General features: G+C 58.9%; 1 protein-coding gene across 1 annotated transcript in view; it reads left to right on the top strand.

The window, feature by feature from the left end:
- SLC12A7 (solute carrier family 12 member 7) overlaps window positions 1–12,047 on the top strand; it is a 58,910-nt gene extending 46,863 nt beyond the window's left edge. Inside the window, exons 21-24 of the mRNA XM_063085456.1 lie at window positions 1,810–1,917; window positions 5,845–6,023; window positions 10,064–10,197; window positions 11,684–12,047. Of these exons, the coding sequence (XP_062941526.1) occupies window positions 1,810–1,917; window positions 5,845–6,023; window positions 10,064–10,197; window positions 11,684–11,775 (513 nt within the window). The 3' untranslated portion in view covers window positions 11,776–12,047. The remainder of the gene's footprint in view (window positions 1–1,809; window positions 1,918–5,844; window positions 6,024–10,063; window positions 10,198–11,683) is intronic.
- Window positions 12,048–16,996: the final 4,949 nt, after the last annotated feature.

The following is a 16,996-nucleotide window of genomic DNA, read 5'->3' as shown; positions in this document are numbered from 1 at the left end:
GCACAGGCCTGGACAGCAGCACACGTGCTTCGGCCACGGCCTCTGGACCCTGCAGGTCTGGTTGGCCCTTGGCCCCCTCACAGTGCATGGAGACCCCCCTGTTCCCCTCCAGCCTGTGCCCCCACCTGCAGCCCATGGGCCTGGACACAGCTGGCGTGAATGCAGTACACGCACAGAGCACATGATGCACGCAGGCACCTGCAGCTCATGGGGGTTCCCGGGCGTGAGCAGGCCCACACGGATCAGTGGCACAGGTCCCAGTTGTCTTCTGATCTCGTCCCTCTGCTGTGTCTTGGGTTCTGTCCTAGGTGTGGATGTTTAGGGCGTTTCTGGTTCCTGGGATGATTGGTGATGCCTGTTGAAAAATCCCACACTAGCTTTGCGCGGTGGTACGAGTGCACCTGTGGCATAGAATCCTGCAGGTGGACTTGCTGGGAAGACACACAGCAGGTGGAAGCCGTCCAGAGGTCCCCAGAAGGGGGCCTGTCCCTCCCAGCAGTGACGTGGGAGGCGCTGCCCCCTTCCCCGCTTGGCCCTGGGGTGGGGATGAGCCCAGCCAGCAGCATAGGGATACCTCGACTCGGTCCTCCTTTCTTTTTATTTTTTTTTTTAAAAGATGACCGGTAAGGGGATCTCAACCCTTGGCTTGGTGTTGTCAGCACCACGCTCAGCCAGTGAGCAAACCGGCCATCCCTATATAGGATCCGAACCCGTGGCCTTGGTGTTATCAGCACTGCACTCTACCGAGTGAGCCACGGGCCGGCCTTGTCCTCCTTTCTTTAATCACGGACGAGGTGAGGCTTCTCTCCGTGCTTTGCTGATGGCCTTTGTGTTTCTCTGTCAGTTCCTGTGGAACTTCGTTGTGTTGTGGGGTTATGTTTCTTGCTCTGCAAGAGCTTTCTCCAGGCTGAGGAGCACAGCCGCCTGCCATATGCTGGCTCCTTTTCTGCCCCGTTCTGTCCTCTGGGCCTGGAGGCTGGCTCTTTGTTCCAGGCACTGAGTTTCCACACAGCCGGCCTCTTCTGTGCCTTTGCCATTTGGGGCTCCTGGAATCCTCACCGTGGACTCGCCCTTTGCTAAACTGGCTTTAATCATTGTATAAATAACATTTCCTAGTCATAAAACAGCCTCCTTGTAACAAAGTACCCAAACGCCTCCCAGAACAAGCCCTGCAAGGAGAGGAGGAGGCCTCGCTAGGGTGGTCACTAGGGCCGCAGGCAGGGAACAGGCCAAGCTAGGTGGGTCCTGTGCCAGCGGCTGCAGCCACCTGAGCTGCTGCAGCGCATGGGCTCCTGAGCGGGTGAACCTGCAGTTGGATTGGCACGGCCTCCGGCCCCTGGTCCTTATGCTCCCGGTCTGCTCCGGGGTCGGCCTCTGGGGCTGCCCCTCCCACCAGCCTGCCTGCCCCACTCCCACCCCCAGGGATGTGTGCCACCTCCTGGAGCGGGTCCACTGCGGTTCAGTCTCATGCACTGTTTTAGACATTTGTGTGTGACATACAAATCTGCTCCAAATTCCCATGCCATATGTTGGGATGAAGTCAGAGCAGGGCAGGAACGAGATCTTGGGGCCCCACTTGACTGCCAGTCACACATCACACACTCACGTGCTCACGCGCACATGCACGCTGCCCCAATGTTGCCCTGGGCTGGGGACTTAGACCCAGCAGAGGGGGGACCAGAGGGCCCAGAATGACAGGCTGTCCACCGTTCAGGACCCTGCTCAGATGCCGCCTGGAACGGGAGGTGTTTGGAGGTGACAGGTCGTTTCGGTGCCCTCTGTTTACTTCTGTGCTTTGAAACTTTCCAGGTTGAAAATGACATTTCCGCGTTCACCTACGAAAAGACGCTGATGATGGAGCAGAGGTCCCAGATGCTGAAGCAGATGCAGCTGTCCAAGACCGAGCGGGAGAGAGAGGTGGGAGCAGGGAGGGACACCCGGAAATCCCTGCCCACAGCACGCAGATTCTGTCCAGTCTGAGGAGCAGCGGGAGGGAGGCGGTCTGTGCTGGCTCAGGTGGTGGACACAGGGCTCTGGGTAGCTGTTCAGGCAGCACAGGTCTATCCATCGGTGGTGCTGGCCTGTGCTCCATAGGGGCTGGCGTCTCTGTGGTCACATCATACCTGGGGAGGGCGTAAGCGGCCGGACACAGAACTCCCACCCTTGTTAGTCTTCATGGGTCACGCTCAGGCTGGGGTCTCCACACGCTGGTCTGTGTAGGCAGATCGGGTGGAGGTGGTGATTTTCTTTGGTCATGGGGACAGCTGGGCCCCTGGAATGTCCAGGAGGACCCAGTGCCCATTTCTACCAAGGCCAAGGTTTGGGTTTGGGTCCAACCAGGAGAAAGATTCCACATCGTAGAAGTTTAATGTGCGGAGTCAGTGGCCTCTGATGAAGGAGGGACTGTGAGAAGGAACCAGGAAGAAGGAACTCCCAGGGCCCACAAGGCCTCGGGGAGGAGTTGCCACCAGGCAGCAGAGAAGTTACTGGTGTGGCCGGAGCTGGTCTGCAGGTCCGCTCAGGCAGGAGGGGTGGGCATCTACTAGTAACTGGCATGGGGGTCCTGGAGGGGTGGGAGCCCTCAGGCCACAGGTGAGATTTTCAGCCTCCAGGCAGTGGTTTCCACGCCCAAACCACAGGGAGGTTACACCTGGCTGGGGCTGGAGGGTTTTGGTGCTCAGCCGAGTGGACCCTTTGCCGCCGCCTGAGGAAGCTGAGGTTGAGGCCCTCCCCCGTCCCTCCTGTGCCTGAGATGGAGGAAGCCTGCACTGGCACTTGCCGTCACCTCTGCTGACAGTGCAGGAGTGAGCGTCTGGAGCTCAGCGGCACCTGCCTCCTGCTGGCCCCTGCCTGGTCTGGTCCTGTGAGAGCGTGTGCACAGTGTGGCCCAGGGCCCCTCATCTGCCTCTGGTTCACACGTGGTGCCTGCATTTGGAGGACAAAGGTGTTGTTAAGGCATCCAGAGTCTCTGCGGATGGGGCCTGACATGGTCACAACACACCTGTCAACAGCGTTACTAGCTGCTGCTCCAAGACACATTGAAGAGGAGCACTGAGACTCCAGGTGCGGATGTTGGTTCTCTGTGCACGACACCTGTGTGGCACCAGCTGTGAGGGGCGTCCTGCAGGGACACCTGCGTGTCCTAGGCTGTCTGTTCCATTGGCTCTGGTGCTGACCACAGTGTTCAGCCTGGAAGCCGGGCTTCCTGGAGTCTCCCAGTCCCCACCAGAGTCTTGACCCTGTCACCGGCAGGTCTGAGGGTGCCGCTGTGGTGGTAACACATGCCTTGTTCTGTTTTGTCCCCTGGCTCTGGTGGCCCAGATTCAGATCATCTGGGATGAGTTTTGTGGCTCAGGCAGGAGCCACTCAGGCTCCCAGCCCCTTGGCCAGGACACCCAGACCCTGCTTGCCCAGCGAGAGCCCCGAGGACAAGCTAGCGGGACTGGTTCTTTTCCACTTCAACACATAAGGTGCCACCGCCAGGAATGGGTCTGAGTCGCCCCTTCCTTTCACGGCCTGGGTCGCCACGCTGTGCCAAATGTTCCTCATGGGGCACGTTGCTCGCGGGATGTGTGCACAGCTCACACCTGTCGCACATGCTATCCAGAGCCCGGGAGGTGGGTCAGTGTGGGGCGCTCCTGTGCAGCTTGCTTCCTGCCTGTGCAACTGTCCCCACTGTTCTTATGTCAATCAGGCCCCTCCATTATCTGTGGACAGCCAGGCCCTAGAATTAGCTGTGCCAAGCCAGGTAAACCCCGGCCCCAGGACCACCACAGGTGTGAGGGGTCCTGCCCTCAGGGGACTGAAGAAGTGGTCCCGGTGGAGCAAAGTTACCCAGGGCGGGGAGCTCCTTCCTCTTACCTGTGCAGGTATTGAATTGAGTGGCTTGGGTTTGGTTTCCATTTTAATCTGGCGCTTCTGTGCATAAGCATGTGTGACCGTAGACTCTCCATCAGATGAGGTGCCCTCCTGTCCTTGGGCCGCCGGCCCTGGAGCTGCCGCTGGCGGGGAGGGCAGCCGGGTCCAGCCTGCAGTTCCCTTCCGCTGCAGGCGCTTCTCAGGAGATCGGCATGGAAGGACAGTTCTGGGCGTTTGCCTCCCAGATTCCCAGGGAGTCTCGTCCTGCACGGGAGGACCGCGTGCTTCTAGGTGGCAGCCTGGCGATCATGTCCTGCTGCCTCCTGTTGGTAGAGGAGATTCTCCCGCCTCCTCTGAGTTTTACCTAAAAATCTGGATAAGCCATTTATACAGAAAACTCAGAAAGCCAGAAATTAGGAATTAAGGAAGCATGACTGGTGGCAGAGCTCCACTGTCCGCCCCAGGGCACAGTGGAAGGGTCCGAGGCTGATCTACAGGACCCCGAAGCCCCCCCGTGTTGGCACTGCAAGTGTGTGCGTGAGGCCCAGTGTGCGTCTGCAGACCTGCCTAGAGCCAGGAGGAAGGAGTGCTTCGACGTCTTTCTAAGCAGTAGGACGAATCAAGACCGCTCTTTACACCTGCTGAAGTGCATTCTCAGCTACCGTGTCTTACGCGATTGCATGTTTGCAAACTGACAAGGATCAGGGGCGTCTTGGCCCCCTGGCTTGGTTGCTTTTGGCTTGTGGACGCCCACTGCTGGGCGCATGCTCGCTCGTTAGTTCTGGGCGTAGTCTGTTCTGCGTTAGCTTCAACTCGGGGGCGAATTCCCCCCATGGTGAGTGGAGTGATCTCCAAAGTCACTGAAGGAGCCTGAGAAAAACACAGCGAGAGCTGAGCGGAGGAGCAAGTGGGACGCTGCATGGGGAACTGTTTGTATGTGACCAGTGGCCATGGTTGAACAATTTGCTCACGGCCTAGGGCGCCAGGACCCCGAGGGGGGGCAGCATCAGGCCCCCTCCCCCCTCTGTTCTAATCTCAGGGCCTTTCGAGATGGGCCACTATCCAGATTAAGAATTTTGAAATTTGGGGGAGAAAGAATTTGCTTAGTGAAATCACTGGGCTTTTTAGCTCCTGGTGCCACCTGGACGATGGTGTCCCACTGGGCCTGTTGTGAGGTAACGACTAAGGCTGAGACCCCGCCGTGGGCAGGAGAGGTCCTGGCCCCATGGGTCCCATGGGCCGGTTCCCGCGGTGTGGCCGTGGAGCCCATGTGTGTGTGTGACCCCCTCTGCGTCAGTGCCTGCGCCGGGGGCTCCCGACCGGCTCTGCTCCACTGACTGCACTGGAGCGGGCACGGGCGAGGCGGTCTCTGGAGGAAGAGGTTCTCGTTGAGGATCTTTACACATCTGGACGGCACGTATGAGCCACCATGCAGCATCAGTCTCACGTCCTTCGGGCGCCTGTGGCTCTTTTCATCTTCCTGATAGGGGACCCGTCACGGGCCGGCCTGGCCAGCCCCTGAGTGCCCCCACTCTCGCTGGTCAGACCCATTCTACTTGCCTGGGGGACGGGGACTGGACGACACCATCCCGACCTGCCCCAGGCTCCACAAGGGCCCTTCCTGAGGCAGGGACGCCCTCGGCCGTGTTCCTGCTGGCCGGGTCGACAGGGAGTGGCCTGGGGCTGGGGCGTTCTGTGCTGAGACCCTCCCCTCGTGTCCACACGGAGTTGTGGGACCGTTTTCCTGTGGCTTTGAAGGGCAAGAAGGTGCTGGGGAGGGATGGGGAAGCCATAGGCCTGGTCTGGAGCCCAGGAGGAGGGATGGCCAGCCACAGGGGTGGGGACAGCCGGTCCAGGGTCTGGGGTCGGTTGCCAGTGCTCCCTTTTCAGCTCTGTGCTTATTGGTCCTTCTCTTCATTGGGGACATCTGGAGACCTACTGGCCACGTTAAGTCCTGCTGCCCACCCCCTACCTTCTCCCTGCCAGGCCCAGCTAATCCACGACAGGAACACTGCGTCCCACACTGCAGTGGCCAGCAAGACCCAAGCCCCGCCCACGCCGGACAAGGTGCAGATGACCTGGACGAAGGAGAAGCTGGTCACCGAGAAGCACAAGAATAAAGACGCTGGCGTGACTGGGCTCAGAGACCTCTTCAGCCTGAAGCCGTGAGTGTCCGTGGGCATAGCCTCGGGGGCAGGGCCTGGTCGTACTGTCCCGACAGTGCCCACTGATGAGCTTCAGGGAAACCTCAGACAAGAGGCCCATTAGAGAGCAGGGAACCCGGACAAGGCCCGCACCCTCCTTTGGTGCCAGCAGGCCGGGCGCCAGGGTCAGCGTGAAGCTGGGGCTCGCGCTGTTCTGCTTGGTTAGCAGGTCCCACCGCCTCGCTGTGGAGTTTGCCCCGTCTCGGAGCAGGAGAGGCTCTGGGTGGACTCACACCTCTGGCTGTTACCCCTGTGATAGCTGAGGCTGCCCGTCTGGCCCGCAGGGCCTCCCCCGACACTTTGGCCTCCACCTGGGGCCTTATGCTGAGAACCCCCAGGGCTGGCCATGGGGTGCGGGTGTGGCTGTTCCAGGGTCCAGTCCTACTGAGGCAGTCTCCCACCCCCACCTCCGTCTCAGCAGATTAATCTCCACTGGGGTCTTTAATGGTGGCGCCAAACCCAAAAGCTCCACATCCCCAGGCAGGGGATGAGAGGTCAGGGAGAGAGGTGAGGCCGGCCATTGTCCTGGCCCAAGGGCACCTGGGTGTGCCCAGTGACTTCTTTAAGGTGTGCATCGTGCTTGCTCCTGCAGTAACGTGTTCTCTGTGTTTTTCTCTTCCATGTAGAGAGTGGGGAAACCTGTAAGTGCACTTGTTTGTTTCGGCTGCTTCTTGCACCTGGCTGCCCTGCATGCCTGCGTGTCTGTGTCCGTGTGCCGGCAGAGCGTGCCCGGCACCGCTGTGGCTTCACCATCAGTCCCCTGTATCATTTGCTCCCCTCTGTGCACTGCAGCTCAGGGCACATGCCCGAAATTCCTTCTCTAAGTAGCGCTCAGGCACTGAGACTGGGGAGTTGGCCTGAGCCGCTCCTGAGCGGAGGGGACCGTGTGCTTCCCGGCGGTGTGGGGTGAGCTCATCCATGTCCCTGCGGGTCGGGCGGGAGGCGCAGAGTCACGGTTCTGTGGGGATGGCGTTTAGTCCCTTTCCCCAACACTTGGTGCCTTTGTGGTTTTCTCCTGCTCCCCTTGGGAAGAAGCCATCTGCTCTCTCATCTCCACTTGAAAGGGACGTGGATCAGTTCTCTGCGTGTCCGGGCCCTTGAGCAGAAGCTGCCTGCGTCTGAGCTCTGAGGTCCAGGGCAGGGGTCCTGGGCCCGGGTGCAGGCCAGGGCGTCCCGAGCATCCTCCCTGAGGAGGCTCGCGGGCAGTGCCATCTTTGTCTTGTTCCGTGTCCCCTGGGCTGGGCGTTCCCTCATGGGCAGGTGGCGTCCAGGGCAGTGTTAGAGCCGGACACCAGAGAGGAGCGCCTTGTCTAAATGGCTGCACTTCTGTTTTTTTAACCCCAAACCCGAATTATCAGATGAGGAAACCGCAGTGTTTGATCCATCTCGGGAGCTGAGCCGTACAGATGTGTAGGAGAACTGTGGGGTGGGGGGGCTCTCCACAGTTTTTGCTCTATTATTCTGTAAGTCTAACAGTACCGCCAAAATACAAACAAAAAACCCCAGAAAAACATGTAGACAGAGAAAGAGGTTTGACCCCGCCGCCCACATGCACGCACACGCGCACACACATGCACACGGACGCTCGTGGTCGGCCCCTGTGTGTCTTCCCAGTACATGGACTTGCCTTCCTTGGGGGTCAGAGTGGGTCCCAGCAGGCCTGTGGAGCCAGAAAAAAGTGAACCAGGATGGACATTTATGGACTTGACATTAGACTTGGGCGTGTGCTTGGAACATGGCTGTGCCTTCCTGGTCTGGCATTTTCTCAAGAGTGAGGCTGGGAGAAGCCTCCGGAAGGTCTGAAGGTCGGGCCCCACCCTCTTGTGGTTAGCCCAGACGTGAGGTATACATGAGTCACTGTGGCGTCCCCAGGAGCACACTTAGGGTGTTTGTGTGCATGCCTGTGTGCACATTTTTATACATGGGTGTGTTAGTGTGCATGTTTGTATGTACCTGTTAGCGTGTCTGTGTACACGTGCATGTTAGTGACAGTGATGCTTGTGTATGTGTTAGTGTGTATGCTTGTGTACATTTAGAGTCTGTGCGTGTAAGTGAAGGTGTTAGTGTACATGTTAGCGCACGTCTGTCTCTGCGTGTTCGTGTATGTGTCTGTCTTAACATCTTTGTGTGCTCCCTTCGGTCCTCCTTGCCTGAAACGGTGCCTACTCCACCAGGTGCCGAGGGTGGGATTTCCGCTTTGCCCAACCCACGCTGGCTGTGGACACATTGTTCACTGCAGCCCGCTTCTCCTGGGGCTGTCACGCTGCATCCCGGACTCTAATTCCTGGCCTCAGAAAACCCTACACTGAAAGCTCTTCTCCTCCAGATAGAGCCGTAGTTACGGTGCACTTTCCTTGCTTTGTCCATTGCTGGCCAGGTGCTGGGTGGAGACGCAGGGTTCCCTTAGCTTTCTAGAAACGCGGGCACACTCCTGACCCGGCCCATGCCTCTCTGGCCTCCATGGGGATGTGTCATCCTAGAACCCAAACCTTTCTAGACCCAAACCTCTGATTTTAAAAATTGTATGTGACTTCTAAGCTATCTCTTAACCCCAACAGATCCTTTAATGTCACACACACACATTTCTGGAATCGCTCTTTGTCCCCAAGCACACCAGTAATTGTGGTCTGTCCAAGCAATGAATTGATGGTTCGTGATAATAATTTGTGATTCGTGATCCTCAGTTGTGCTATGGAGAGAGACCTCATCTGTAATTATCAGGCTGGGTTGGAGAGAAAAGATAAAAGGTCTGTGTCCCTGTTTTCTCCTGGTAATTGGTGGTTATGATCAGATTTATTTGGCTGAAGAGTCGAGTTGATCAAAGGGTTTTAGCCTGGGACGTCCTGACCTCGAGTGTGGTGGCTCGTTTCTCTGCCCATCCCCTCAGAAGAGCTGCCGTCAGACCCTCCTGGGACTGCATTTGCTGCGGCTGCCGTGGTTTCCTTCACGGGCCCTGAGAGTTAGCAAATGTGCTGGATTTGCCAGCGCGGGCAGAGGTGACGTGCTTCAGCACAGGCAGCACCACCTGGCCTCTGGACTAGTTCTGCTCATGGTTTCAAGTCTCCCTGGAGAGGGGACTGTGGGGCAGGCCAGGAGGGCAGGCCTCCAGCCCACGGGTGCCGGAGCGCCTCTGTGTGCCAGTGGGCACGAGTCTGAAGCATCCCCAAACGTACTTGTGTGGGACCCTCCCTTGGGGGCTGGCAGGTGCACCCTGAGAAGCAGCCTGGCCACGGTCAGAGAGCACACTCTGCCTGCCTCATGGGACGCAGAGAACCATGGGGTCAGCGAGGACAGAGACTCAGGGTCTAGGTCGTCAAGGGCTGGAAGCCCCTGTCCTTCAGCCTTTGGCAAGGGTGGTAGGGACCCTGACAGGCTGCTGTGAGCACACTTGCACCTCAAGCCAAGTTCTGGGTAGAGTCCCCAGCCTGTTATAGGACCTGAGAGTGTTAGGCCTGTGGTGGCCACACGCGCCAGCCGGAGGGGTCTGGCTTTTCCCTCCCGTGCATCCATCTCTTCCTCAGACCGAAGCCTGTTTCGGGATCCTCCAAGACGGTGCTGTGGGCGCTTGAGCTGGCAGGTTTGCTACTCAGGGTTCAGGAGCAGTCCCAGGAATTTCAGTGGACACGCTTCTGAGCTTCGAAGGCCAGGGCCCAGGGGCTTCTCTGTCTCCGCCTGCGCTTGTGCTTGCACGAACGGCTGCTCGGTGCAGATGTAGCCGCAGTTTGCGAGTGTTTTCCTATTTACTGTCACTTTGTAGCTGGTAGAAGCTTGGCAGTTTCAGTCGTGCTGTGTTCTAAAACATGTGCTAAATAAATGGCCCCTGGCCTGTCGTCCAGTAGTTCTGGCCTGGAATCGCAGCCTGAGGTCTTCAGGGGTCCTGGTCACCTGACTCCTGACTGTTCTCACGCAGCCCTTCCTAGCAATAGCAAGGCTGAGCGCAGCGGGCGCGTGCCGTGGGTTGCCGGACATGCCCTCTGACTGCCGCCCGCCGCCTCCCACAGGGACCAGTCCAACGTCAGGAGGATGCACACGGCTGTGAAGCTCAATGGTGTTGTCCTCAGCAAGTCCCAGGATGCCCAGCTGGTCCTGCTGAACATGCCAGGGCCCCCCAGGAACCGCCAAGGAGATGAGAACTGTATCCTTTCCCGGGTCGCTGCCTGCGGGGGCCGTGTGCGCTGTTTCTCGGTTCCTCTGTGAATTAGGGTGGTGGGTGCTTTCCTCCTCTTGCTCAGAGGGAGGCTGGGAGCTAGAACAGTGCGGTGGGGCCCCACACCAGACCTCCGTGGCCCAATCCCACTGTCCCTGCGCCGCACACAAGGGCCATGAGAAAATGGGGCTCAGAGTTGCAGGAGTGGACCCCGGCTCCTACTGTCCACCGGGTCCCCAAGTCAGCAGATGGTTGGGATGAATCCTGGAGCCGACTGTGGAGGGGGCTGGAGTAGGGTCCCTTCTCAGTGCTTTTAGAGAAACGACACTGGATGTGAGCCACTGGGCTGCCAGGAAAGCCCTGCCCGTTCACCTGTTGCAGGTGAACCACCCTTGATTACTTTTGAGGTGTCAGTGCTGGGAAAACTGCAGGGGGTGGCGTAGGCAGACACGTGGATGTGAGGAGACTGTGTGGCGTTCTGTGTGCTGATGGCCCTTAAGAAAAACACAGGGTACCCCAGGAAGTGAGAGGATGAGTGAGGTAAAGGAGCCCAAATACCCAGTGGGGAAAGTGTGACCCTGGAGCCTGCCAGCCGCAGAGGCGAGGCCTCCCGGACACCAGCTGCAGCTGCAGGACAACGTGCCTGTGCCCAGCATGAAGCCAGAGCTCGCGTCTCGCTGGCTGTGGTCCTGGGTGCTCTCCTGTGGCCCGTGGGGGAACCTGCGTGTATTTGACCTCGAGGATGGGGCAGGTGGGTGGGCCATGGCCTGGCGCACTCCTGTGTCCTGGGCGCTGCTGACAGGTTGTGCCCTGAGCCCTTCGCTGCCCCAGGCCCTCCTGTAGCACATTCTGCTCACAGAGACCCTGTCCCCACATGGGACCTCCTCTGCTGGGCAGGGCTCTCAGCCTCCAAATGTGTGCCCACGCCCTGTTGTGGGGGTCCTCCCCATCCTGCACCCCTAGCGATGGCTGTGCGTCCTGGGGCTCTGAGGTTCAGCCCCACCTGCCGTCCTGGTAGTGGGAGGTCAGGTCTCCATGAGGAGTGAGAAGCCAGGCTCTGGGGTCATAAGGTTCAGATTGGCCACAGGCTTTAGGAGTTTGCGTTTCGTTGGTGACAAGGACTCTGGCTCTTTTGGGTGTCTTGCCCAATGTTTGCTCAGGATGCAGAGCCAGGCTGATGTGTGGACACCCTCTTGTTGGCCTCTGCTGGAGCTGGTAGGTGACGGAGGGCTCTCGGGGCTTCCTGGTAGGTGGCTGGAGGCTGTCGTGGTCTCTGCCCATCCTCCCTGGGCCCCACGAGGTGCCTGCGCCTCTTTCCCGGGCACAGCCCCTCAACCCCGGGTCTGGCTTTCTTTTCCTCAGACTGAGTCTTAGCTGAGAGGCCCATGTTGTAAGGAAAACCTCACTCCCCTCCCGATTTCGGCTGCACGTGCCCAGGTGAGGTCAGCTGTGGCCTTAACTCTGTCAACCCCAGACATGGAGTTTCTCGAGGTCTTGACCGAAGGGCTGAACAGAGTCCTCCTGGTCAGGGGCAGCGGCCGGGAGGTGATCACCATCTACTCCTAAAGCTCACAACGTCGGCAGCACTGGGATGGGCGCGGACGCTGCTGGCAGCCTGGGGCCAGGCTCGGACTGGAGGAGACGGACACAGACAACGCCTGCCGCTCAGCGGTTCCCGGCCTGTCACCTGCTGTCCTCTCCCGACTGAAGGCATCCAGATGGCCTCACACCACAGCAGAGAGCCCGCGTGGGGCTGGAACGGTTTCCTTGTGGCCGGGGGAGAGGCTGCTGCCCCCGGTGACCAGGAGCAGTGGCCAAACCTTCAGCCTTCAGATTCTAGAATTGCTTCTCCTCGGCTGGACCTGCCTCGTCTGCGGCAGTCACGTTCATTTCTACCCTTCCAGAACGTTCACGGGAGCACGTGGGCACTGAAGCTGCATGGCGGAAACGTCAGCCTGTGGCTCCAGGTTCCCTGCGGGTTCCTCGGACAGCCTCCCAGTCTGTCTTTGTTCCTTTGAGTATCTTTGTTTCTGTAAATTGACGCCGTGAGGGGAAGGACTCTGTGCACGCCCGAGGTCGGCGCGCCTGCCTGTGTGGGGCCATCTGGCCCGTCGATTGACCCACGCTTCATAAGCAGAGGCACGGGGCTGCGGCCTTCTGGAAAGGAAGCCCAGGACCTGGGGAATACAGGCGGGTCATGTCGGGTGGCTGTGTGGATAAATGGCGGTTGTGTGCTAGTCTAGGTTTACACTCTGGGAAGCTGCCCAGAGGGGCTCTGCCAGGCCCAGGCTGTGTCTGCAGCTCTTGGAGACTCCTTTTGCCACTGAAAACCAGTCACTTTTCATAAGCACTGACAGGGTACCCCGGATTGCTGAATGTGCCGGAGCCCGGGGTGCCACGTGCAGAGTGCCGTGCCTACCCCTCACACTCCAGGGAGGGAAACGTAGCCTCAGCCGCGGGCACCGAGTGTGTCTGTCCGGGTCCCGTGTGTCCCCTGCCATGGGCATGTACCTTGCACTGAGGTCACATTGGCACTTTACCATCAGTCCTTCTGTTTTATAGGCTGTGACCATGTTCACAGGTTATGGCTGTGACTTGTGCCTCACCTTCTGTATGGCTTATTTATTTATTTAAACACCCTGGGGGAGTTTGCATGGTAGTTAAGTTGCCCATAGAGAGATTGCTCTATGCAAGAGGCCGCACACGTCAGGCCCATGGCCGGCTCTGGTCTCCACGGATTTGCAAGGGAATCTCCCGCGTCCGCTCAGTTCAGCTGAGGACAGACGCTAAGCTTGTGCTTCTAGGCATTTCTGAGGAGCTGTCAGGCAGCACAGAGGGCCAGCTTGCTGTGGTCACCACTGGCCAGAGCGTGTCCCAGAAGCACAGCGGGGCTCAGAGGTTTTTGTATTTTCTGCCCATCTTGGTAGGTGCTGAGTTCAGCAGCAAAAGTCACTCCTATGTCTGGGCAGGGCCAGGAGACCCCCAAGGCCTTGCATCTGGAGCAGAGCAGCCTAGAGGCATAAGTGGTATGTCGGTCAGCAGCTGGAAGATACCGCGTGTAACGGGACACTTCTCCCAGGTCGTGCAGGATGCTGCGGGTCTGCTATGTGCGGGCCCCGCCCAGGCCTGCCCCCCGTGTGAGCACCAGCCTCCCTGCGTCGCTGTAGCTGTAGCCATTTGACACTGATTTCACTTTTGTAGATTCCTGTGTTGGTGTGATTTTGTTAGTAGAAGAATGAAATCCCATGAAATCTGAGTATTTTGAAGAATCTTGTATGTCTCATTCAACATTAAAATTAAACAGTTGGGGAAAATGCACCTGTCCCTCCTCTCTTGGTGGTGTTTATTTCGGGTCTGATCAGCCAAACCAAATAGATGGCTAAAGAATGATCACAAGAATTGGCCAAGAGAAGTTAAAAAAAAGTCACTCGCACGATTGAAGGGGAACTGTCCTGTGCCTCTGTTCATCTTTGCAGCACGATAGCTGCACACTTGACGCTGCTGTTTGAGGCGACACAGTCCGTGATTTGTGCAAGGTTGGAAGCACCAGAAATTCAGGAGAGAGGACAGCGTATTCTAAGGTGCAGATCCACCGTGCGATGCTCCTTCACCCTGCTGCATGGCCGCAGCCAGAAGCATGGGGAACACCAGGCATGAGGGCTCAGAGAGCCAGAGCCAGAGTGGTGGCAGGGGACACAGCCTGGTGCAGCCATGCTGGGGACAGCGGCCCGGCAATCCCATGCCCAGGCGTGCAGCCAGGAGAGACCTGGCCACAGAGACGTGTACACACGTGTCCATAGCGCCACTTACAGTGGCCACAATGTGGGAACCCCCAAGTGTCCGTCCGCTAGTGAGTGCAGAGTGGATGTGCACAGCCGTGCAGTGGACGGCTCTTCAGTCGTAAGGAGGTTCTGACATGTGCCGCAGCAGGGACAGACTTGAAACAGCGCTCTGTGAAATCAGCCTTCTTGCAGTCTCTTACCGCAGGATTCCATTTATGTGAAATGTCCAGAACAGGCAAGTCGGTAGAGGCGGACTGGTGGTTAGCAGGTGGGACAGGGTGGAGGGGAGAGACTGCTTAGTGGGTGAGAGGGTGCCCTGAAGTTGGTCGTGGGGAAGCCCGCACAAGTCTCTGAGCACGCTGGGACACAGCTGTGCACTGCAGCCGATCACTGGGTGGTGCCTTGCATGCGGTGGACATGGGACAGGCTGTGGCTCTTGGGCTGTTGGAGAGTGACCATGAGAGCAGACCTGTCCTTGGGCCCCTGGTGGGTCAGTGCCGGCTGTGCCTGGGTGTCCACTCCTTCACACAGGGGGACCCAGGTGGACCCAGGTGGACCCAGGTGGACAGAGCTTGTCGGCCCCGTGAGAAAAGCAGGCAGAGACTTGAGGGAAGGGCTTGGCCACACACCCGAGGGCACCCACCATGGTGTTCTGTGGCCGAGCAAGTGCAGGCGTTGTGGTCAGGCCCAGCACAGAGGCCTCTGCGCCTTCACACTGTGTCCTGCCTGTTAGACGCGGTTCAGTGAGCGCCACTCACTGCTGAGAGGAAGAGCCTCAAGGTGCTGTTTCCCAGACTCATAAAACCACAGGCGTCTCTCCACCCTCCCATCCCTACCACACACACGTGCGTGTGCTCCAGGGAACAAACGAGAAAAACTCAGGAGGAAGGGGCAGTCGGTCCCGCCAGAAGCCCCCAGCTTGGAGGGATCCTGGCCCCTGGGGTGATTGTGCCCCTGACACTGTCCCTGGACTGAAGGTCTTTCATGGCAGCCGTGAGCTGTGACCCCGTCCACCTGGCAGCACAGATAGGCCAGCTGGTGGGGTGTGACAGTGTCAACCACGGCCCCTGTGAGTGTGGAGGGAGCCGTGATCAGGTGACCAAGGCTGTGCTGCCTGAGAGGAGAGCGTTGGAGCAGAGTGGCACTTCCAGGCACTGAGGACCGTGCGTGGAGGGCCCGCAGATGGGCCCTGAGCGTGGAGGTGGCACCTGTGAGGGGCACTTGCTGAGGGCGGGGGCAGCACCCGGTTGGGACATGCCGCTTATTCTTGGAGCAGCAGGAAGTTCTGCCTCTGGTGTGAGTGGCGGGAGCCAGCTGGGAGGTGAGAAGAGAGGGCTGGGGACTCTGGGCATTTGGAGGAGAGGCCAGCAGGGCATGGGGGGTGCGGGGTGGGGGCTCGAGGACTGCCTGTGACGGTCAGGGAGGACAGGCTCCTGGGAGGCGGCCAGCTGGACTCGGGCATCAGGTGCAAGGCCTGGGTCAGGCTCCAGGGTGTGGGACCAAGTGCTTAGCACTGTCCCTCTGAGCTCTGCCCCCCACCTGGTCTGCAGGCTGGAGGCAACTTGGGTCAGTGGCCTGGGACGAGGCTCCGCAGTGGCCCATATCAGTGGAAGGCTCAGGCTTGGAGGAAATGCCGAAGCTGGCATGGCACAGCCGGCCTGGCAGAAGAAGCTCGCCGCGGCCCCTCCTGCACCAGCCACCTCGGCGCTTCACGGCCAATCGGACCCCAACGGGTGTGGAGACGACCCGCCACCACGGGGAGCGCCAGCAGAGCCTCCGTACAGTGTGGAATCAGCAGAGAGGGGCAGCACACAAAGGCGGGACGAAGTGACGGAGATGCGCTTAGCCTCTAGGAAGAGGCCTGGGGTGCCACCCTCGCCCCTGGAAGAAACGGAGTAGCTAAGTCAAGGCGCAGCGAGGTTTTTGTCTCATGTCAACGGAGACTTATTAAAAACATCTCATCGTACAGCAGTGCCTGGAAGTGAGCGTCAGCAGGGTTGGGAACATGGCCACTAAAGCAAGTCACGTCGTGGTTGGCCGTGGTCAGAGCAGTGGCTTCTGCTGGGAGACAGCACAGGGGATGCACACCGTCTCCACAGAAGTCCAGAGTCACTGGAACTCACCTCTGTCGAGACGCGATGCTGCTGCCTCCCAGCTTCCACTCAGGACTCACACCCCACGGGTGGGTACTCAGCCCCGCCGTGGGCAGGGCAGGTGCCTCCCTCCTGGTGGGTGGGCTGCAGAGTGTCTGGCCAACTGAGCGCTGTTGCTGTATGTCTGGCACCTTCCGGGGGTCCCCTTTCTGCCCTAGGGGGCTGCATCCCCCTGCTTTGACCCAACCTTGCCCATTGACAACAGGTGTCACTGGGGATTGCCTTCAGTCACTCACTAGTGGTAGTGTTTGGTAACGTACTTTCTGGAAAGTACTAAGAACGTGAGATACAGATAGGTGCAGGTGTGAGATCATCCAACAGCCGGAATCTACACTCGCACAACAAACAAATAACAGGATCTCTCTCTGTCACAAAGGGCATCTCTCCTGTCATGCCCCATCACCACCAGGTCTTCTGCTGTGAGGCCTTCCTGGCACCTGGCACGGTGGGAGACTGGGTGTCAGAGCCTCTGATTTTCCGCTGGAGCCAGCGGGCAGAAGCTGCCTGAGTAGCAGGCTGGACACACTCCCTAAGTGTCCCAAGGAGCCAAGTCTCCTGCCTCTGCCTCCATCTGCGGTGCTGCATGGCCCTTCTCCCAGGTTGGTGCCAACCTCCCCTGACTTGTGCGACCCTGGGCCCCCCAGCCCCTGTCAAGGCTACTGCATCGCAACTGGCGACAGGCACGTTGCGTGTGTCCGTGTCAATATTGGCTCACTTTTTGTGCATATAAGTGACCTGTTTTTTCAAACATTTCTCTGTCCCTCTCTGGACCAAGGGCCCTGCGTCTGAGGCAGCGCCCTGCAGCTAGCATTGGGGAATGAGGCTGGGCTTGTGTCTGCTTACAGGGATCAC

Source organism: Cynocephalus volans, chromosome 2, assembly GCF_027409185.1.
Source record: "Cynocephalus volans isolate mCynVol1 chromosome 2, mCynVol1.pri, whole genome shotgun sequence".
In the NCBI taxonomy this organism is placed as follows: domain Eukaryota; kingdom Metazoa; phylum Chordata; class Mammalia; order Dermoptera; family Cynocephalidae; genus Cynocephalus; species Cynocephalus volans.
The sequence above is the reverse complement of the archived record's forward strand: the minus strand, read 5'-3'. Positions and strand labels throughout refer to the sequence as shown.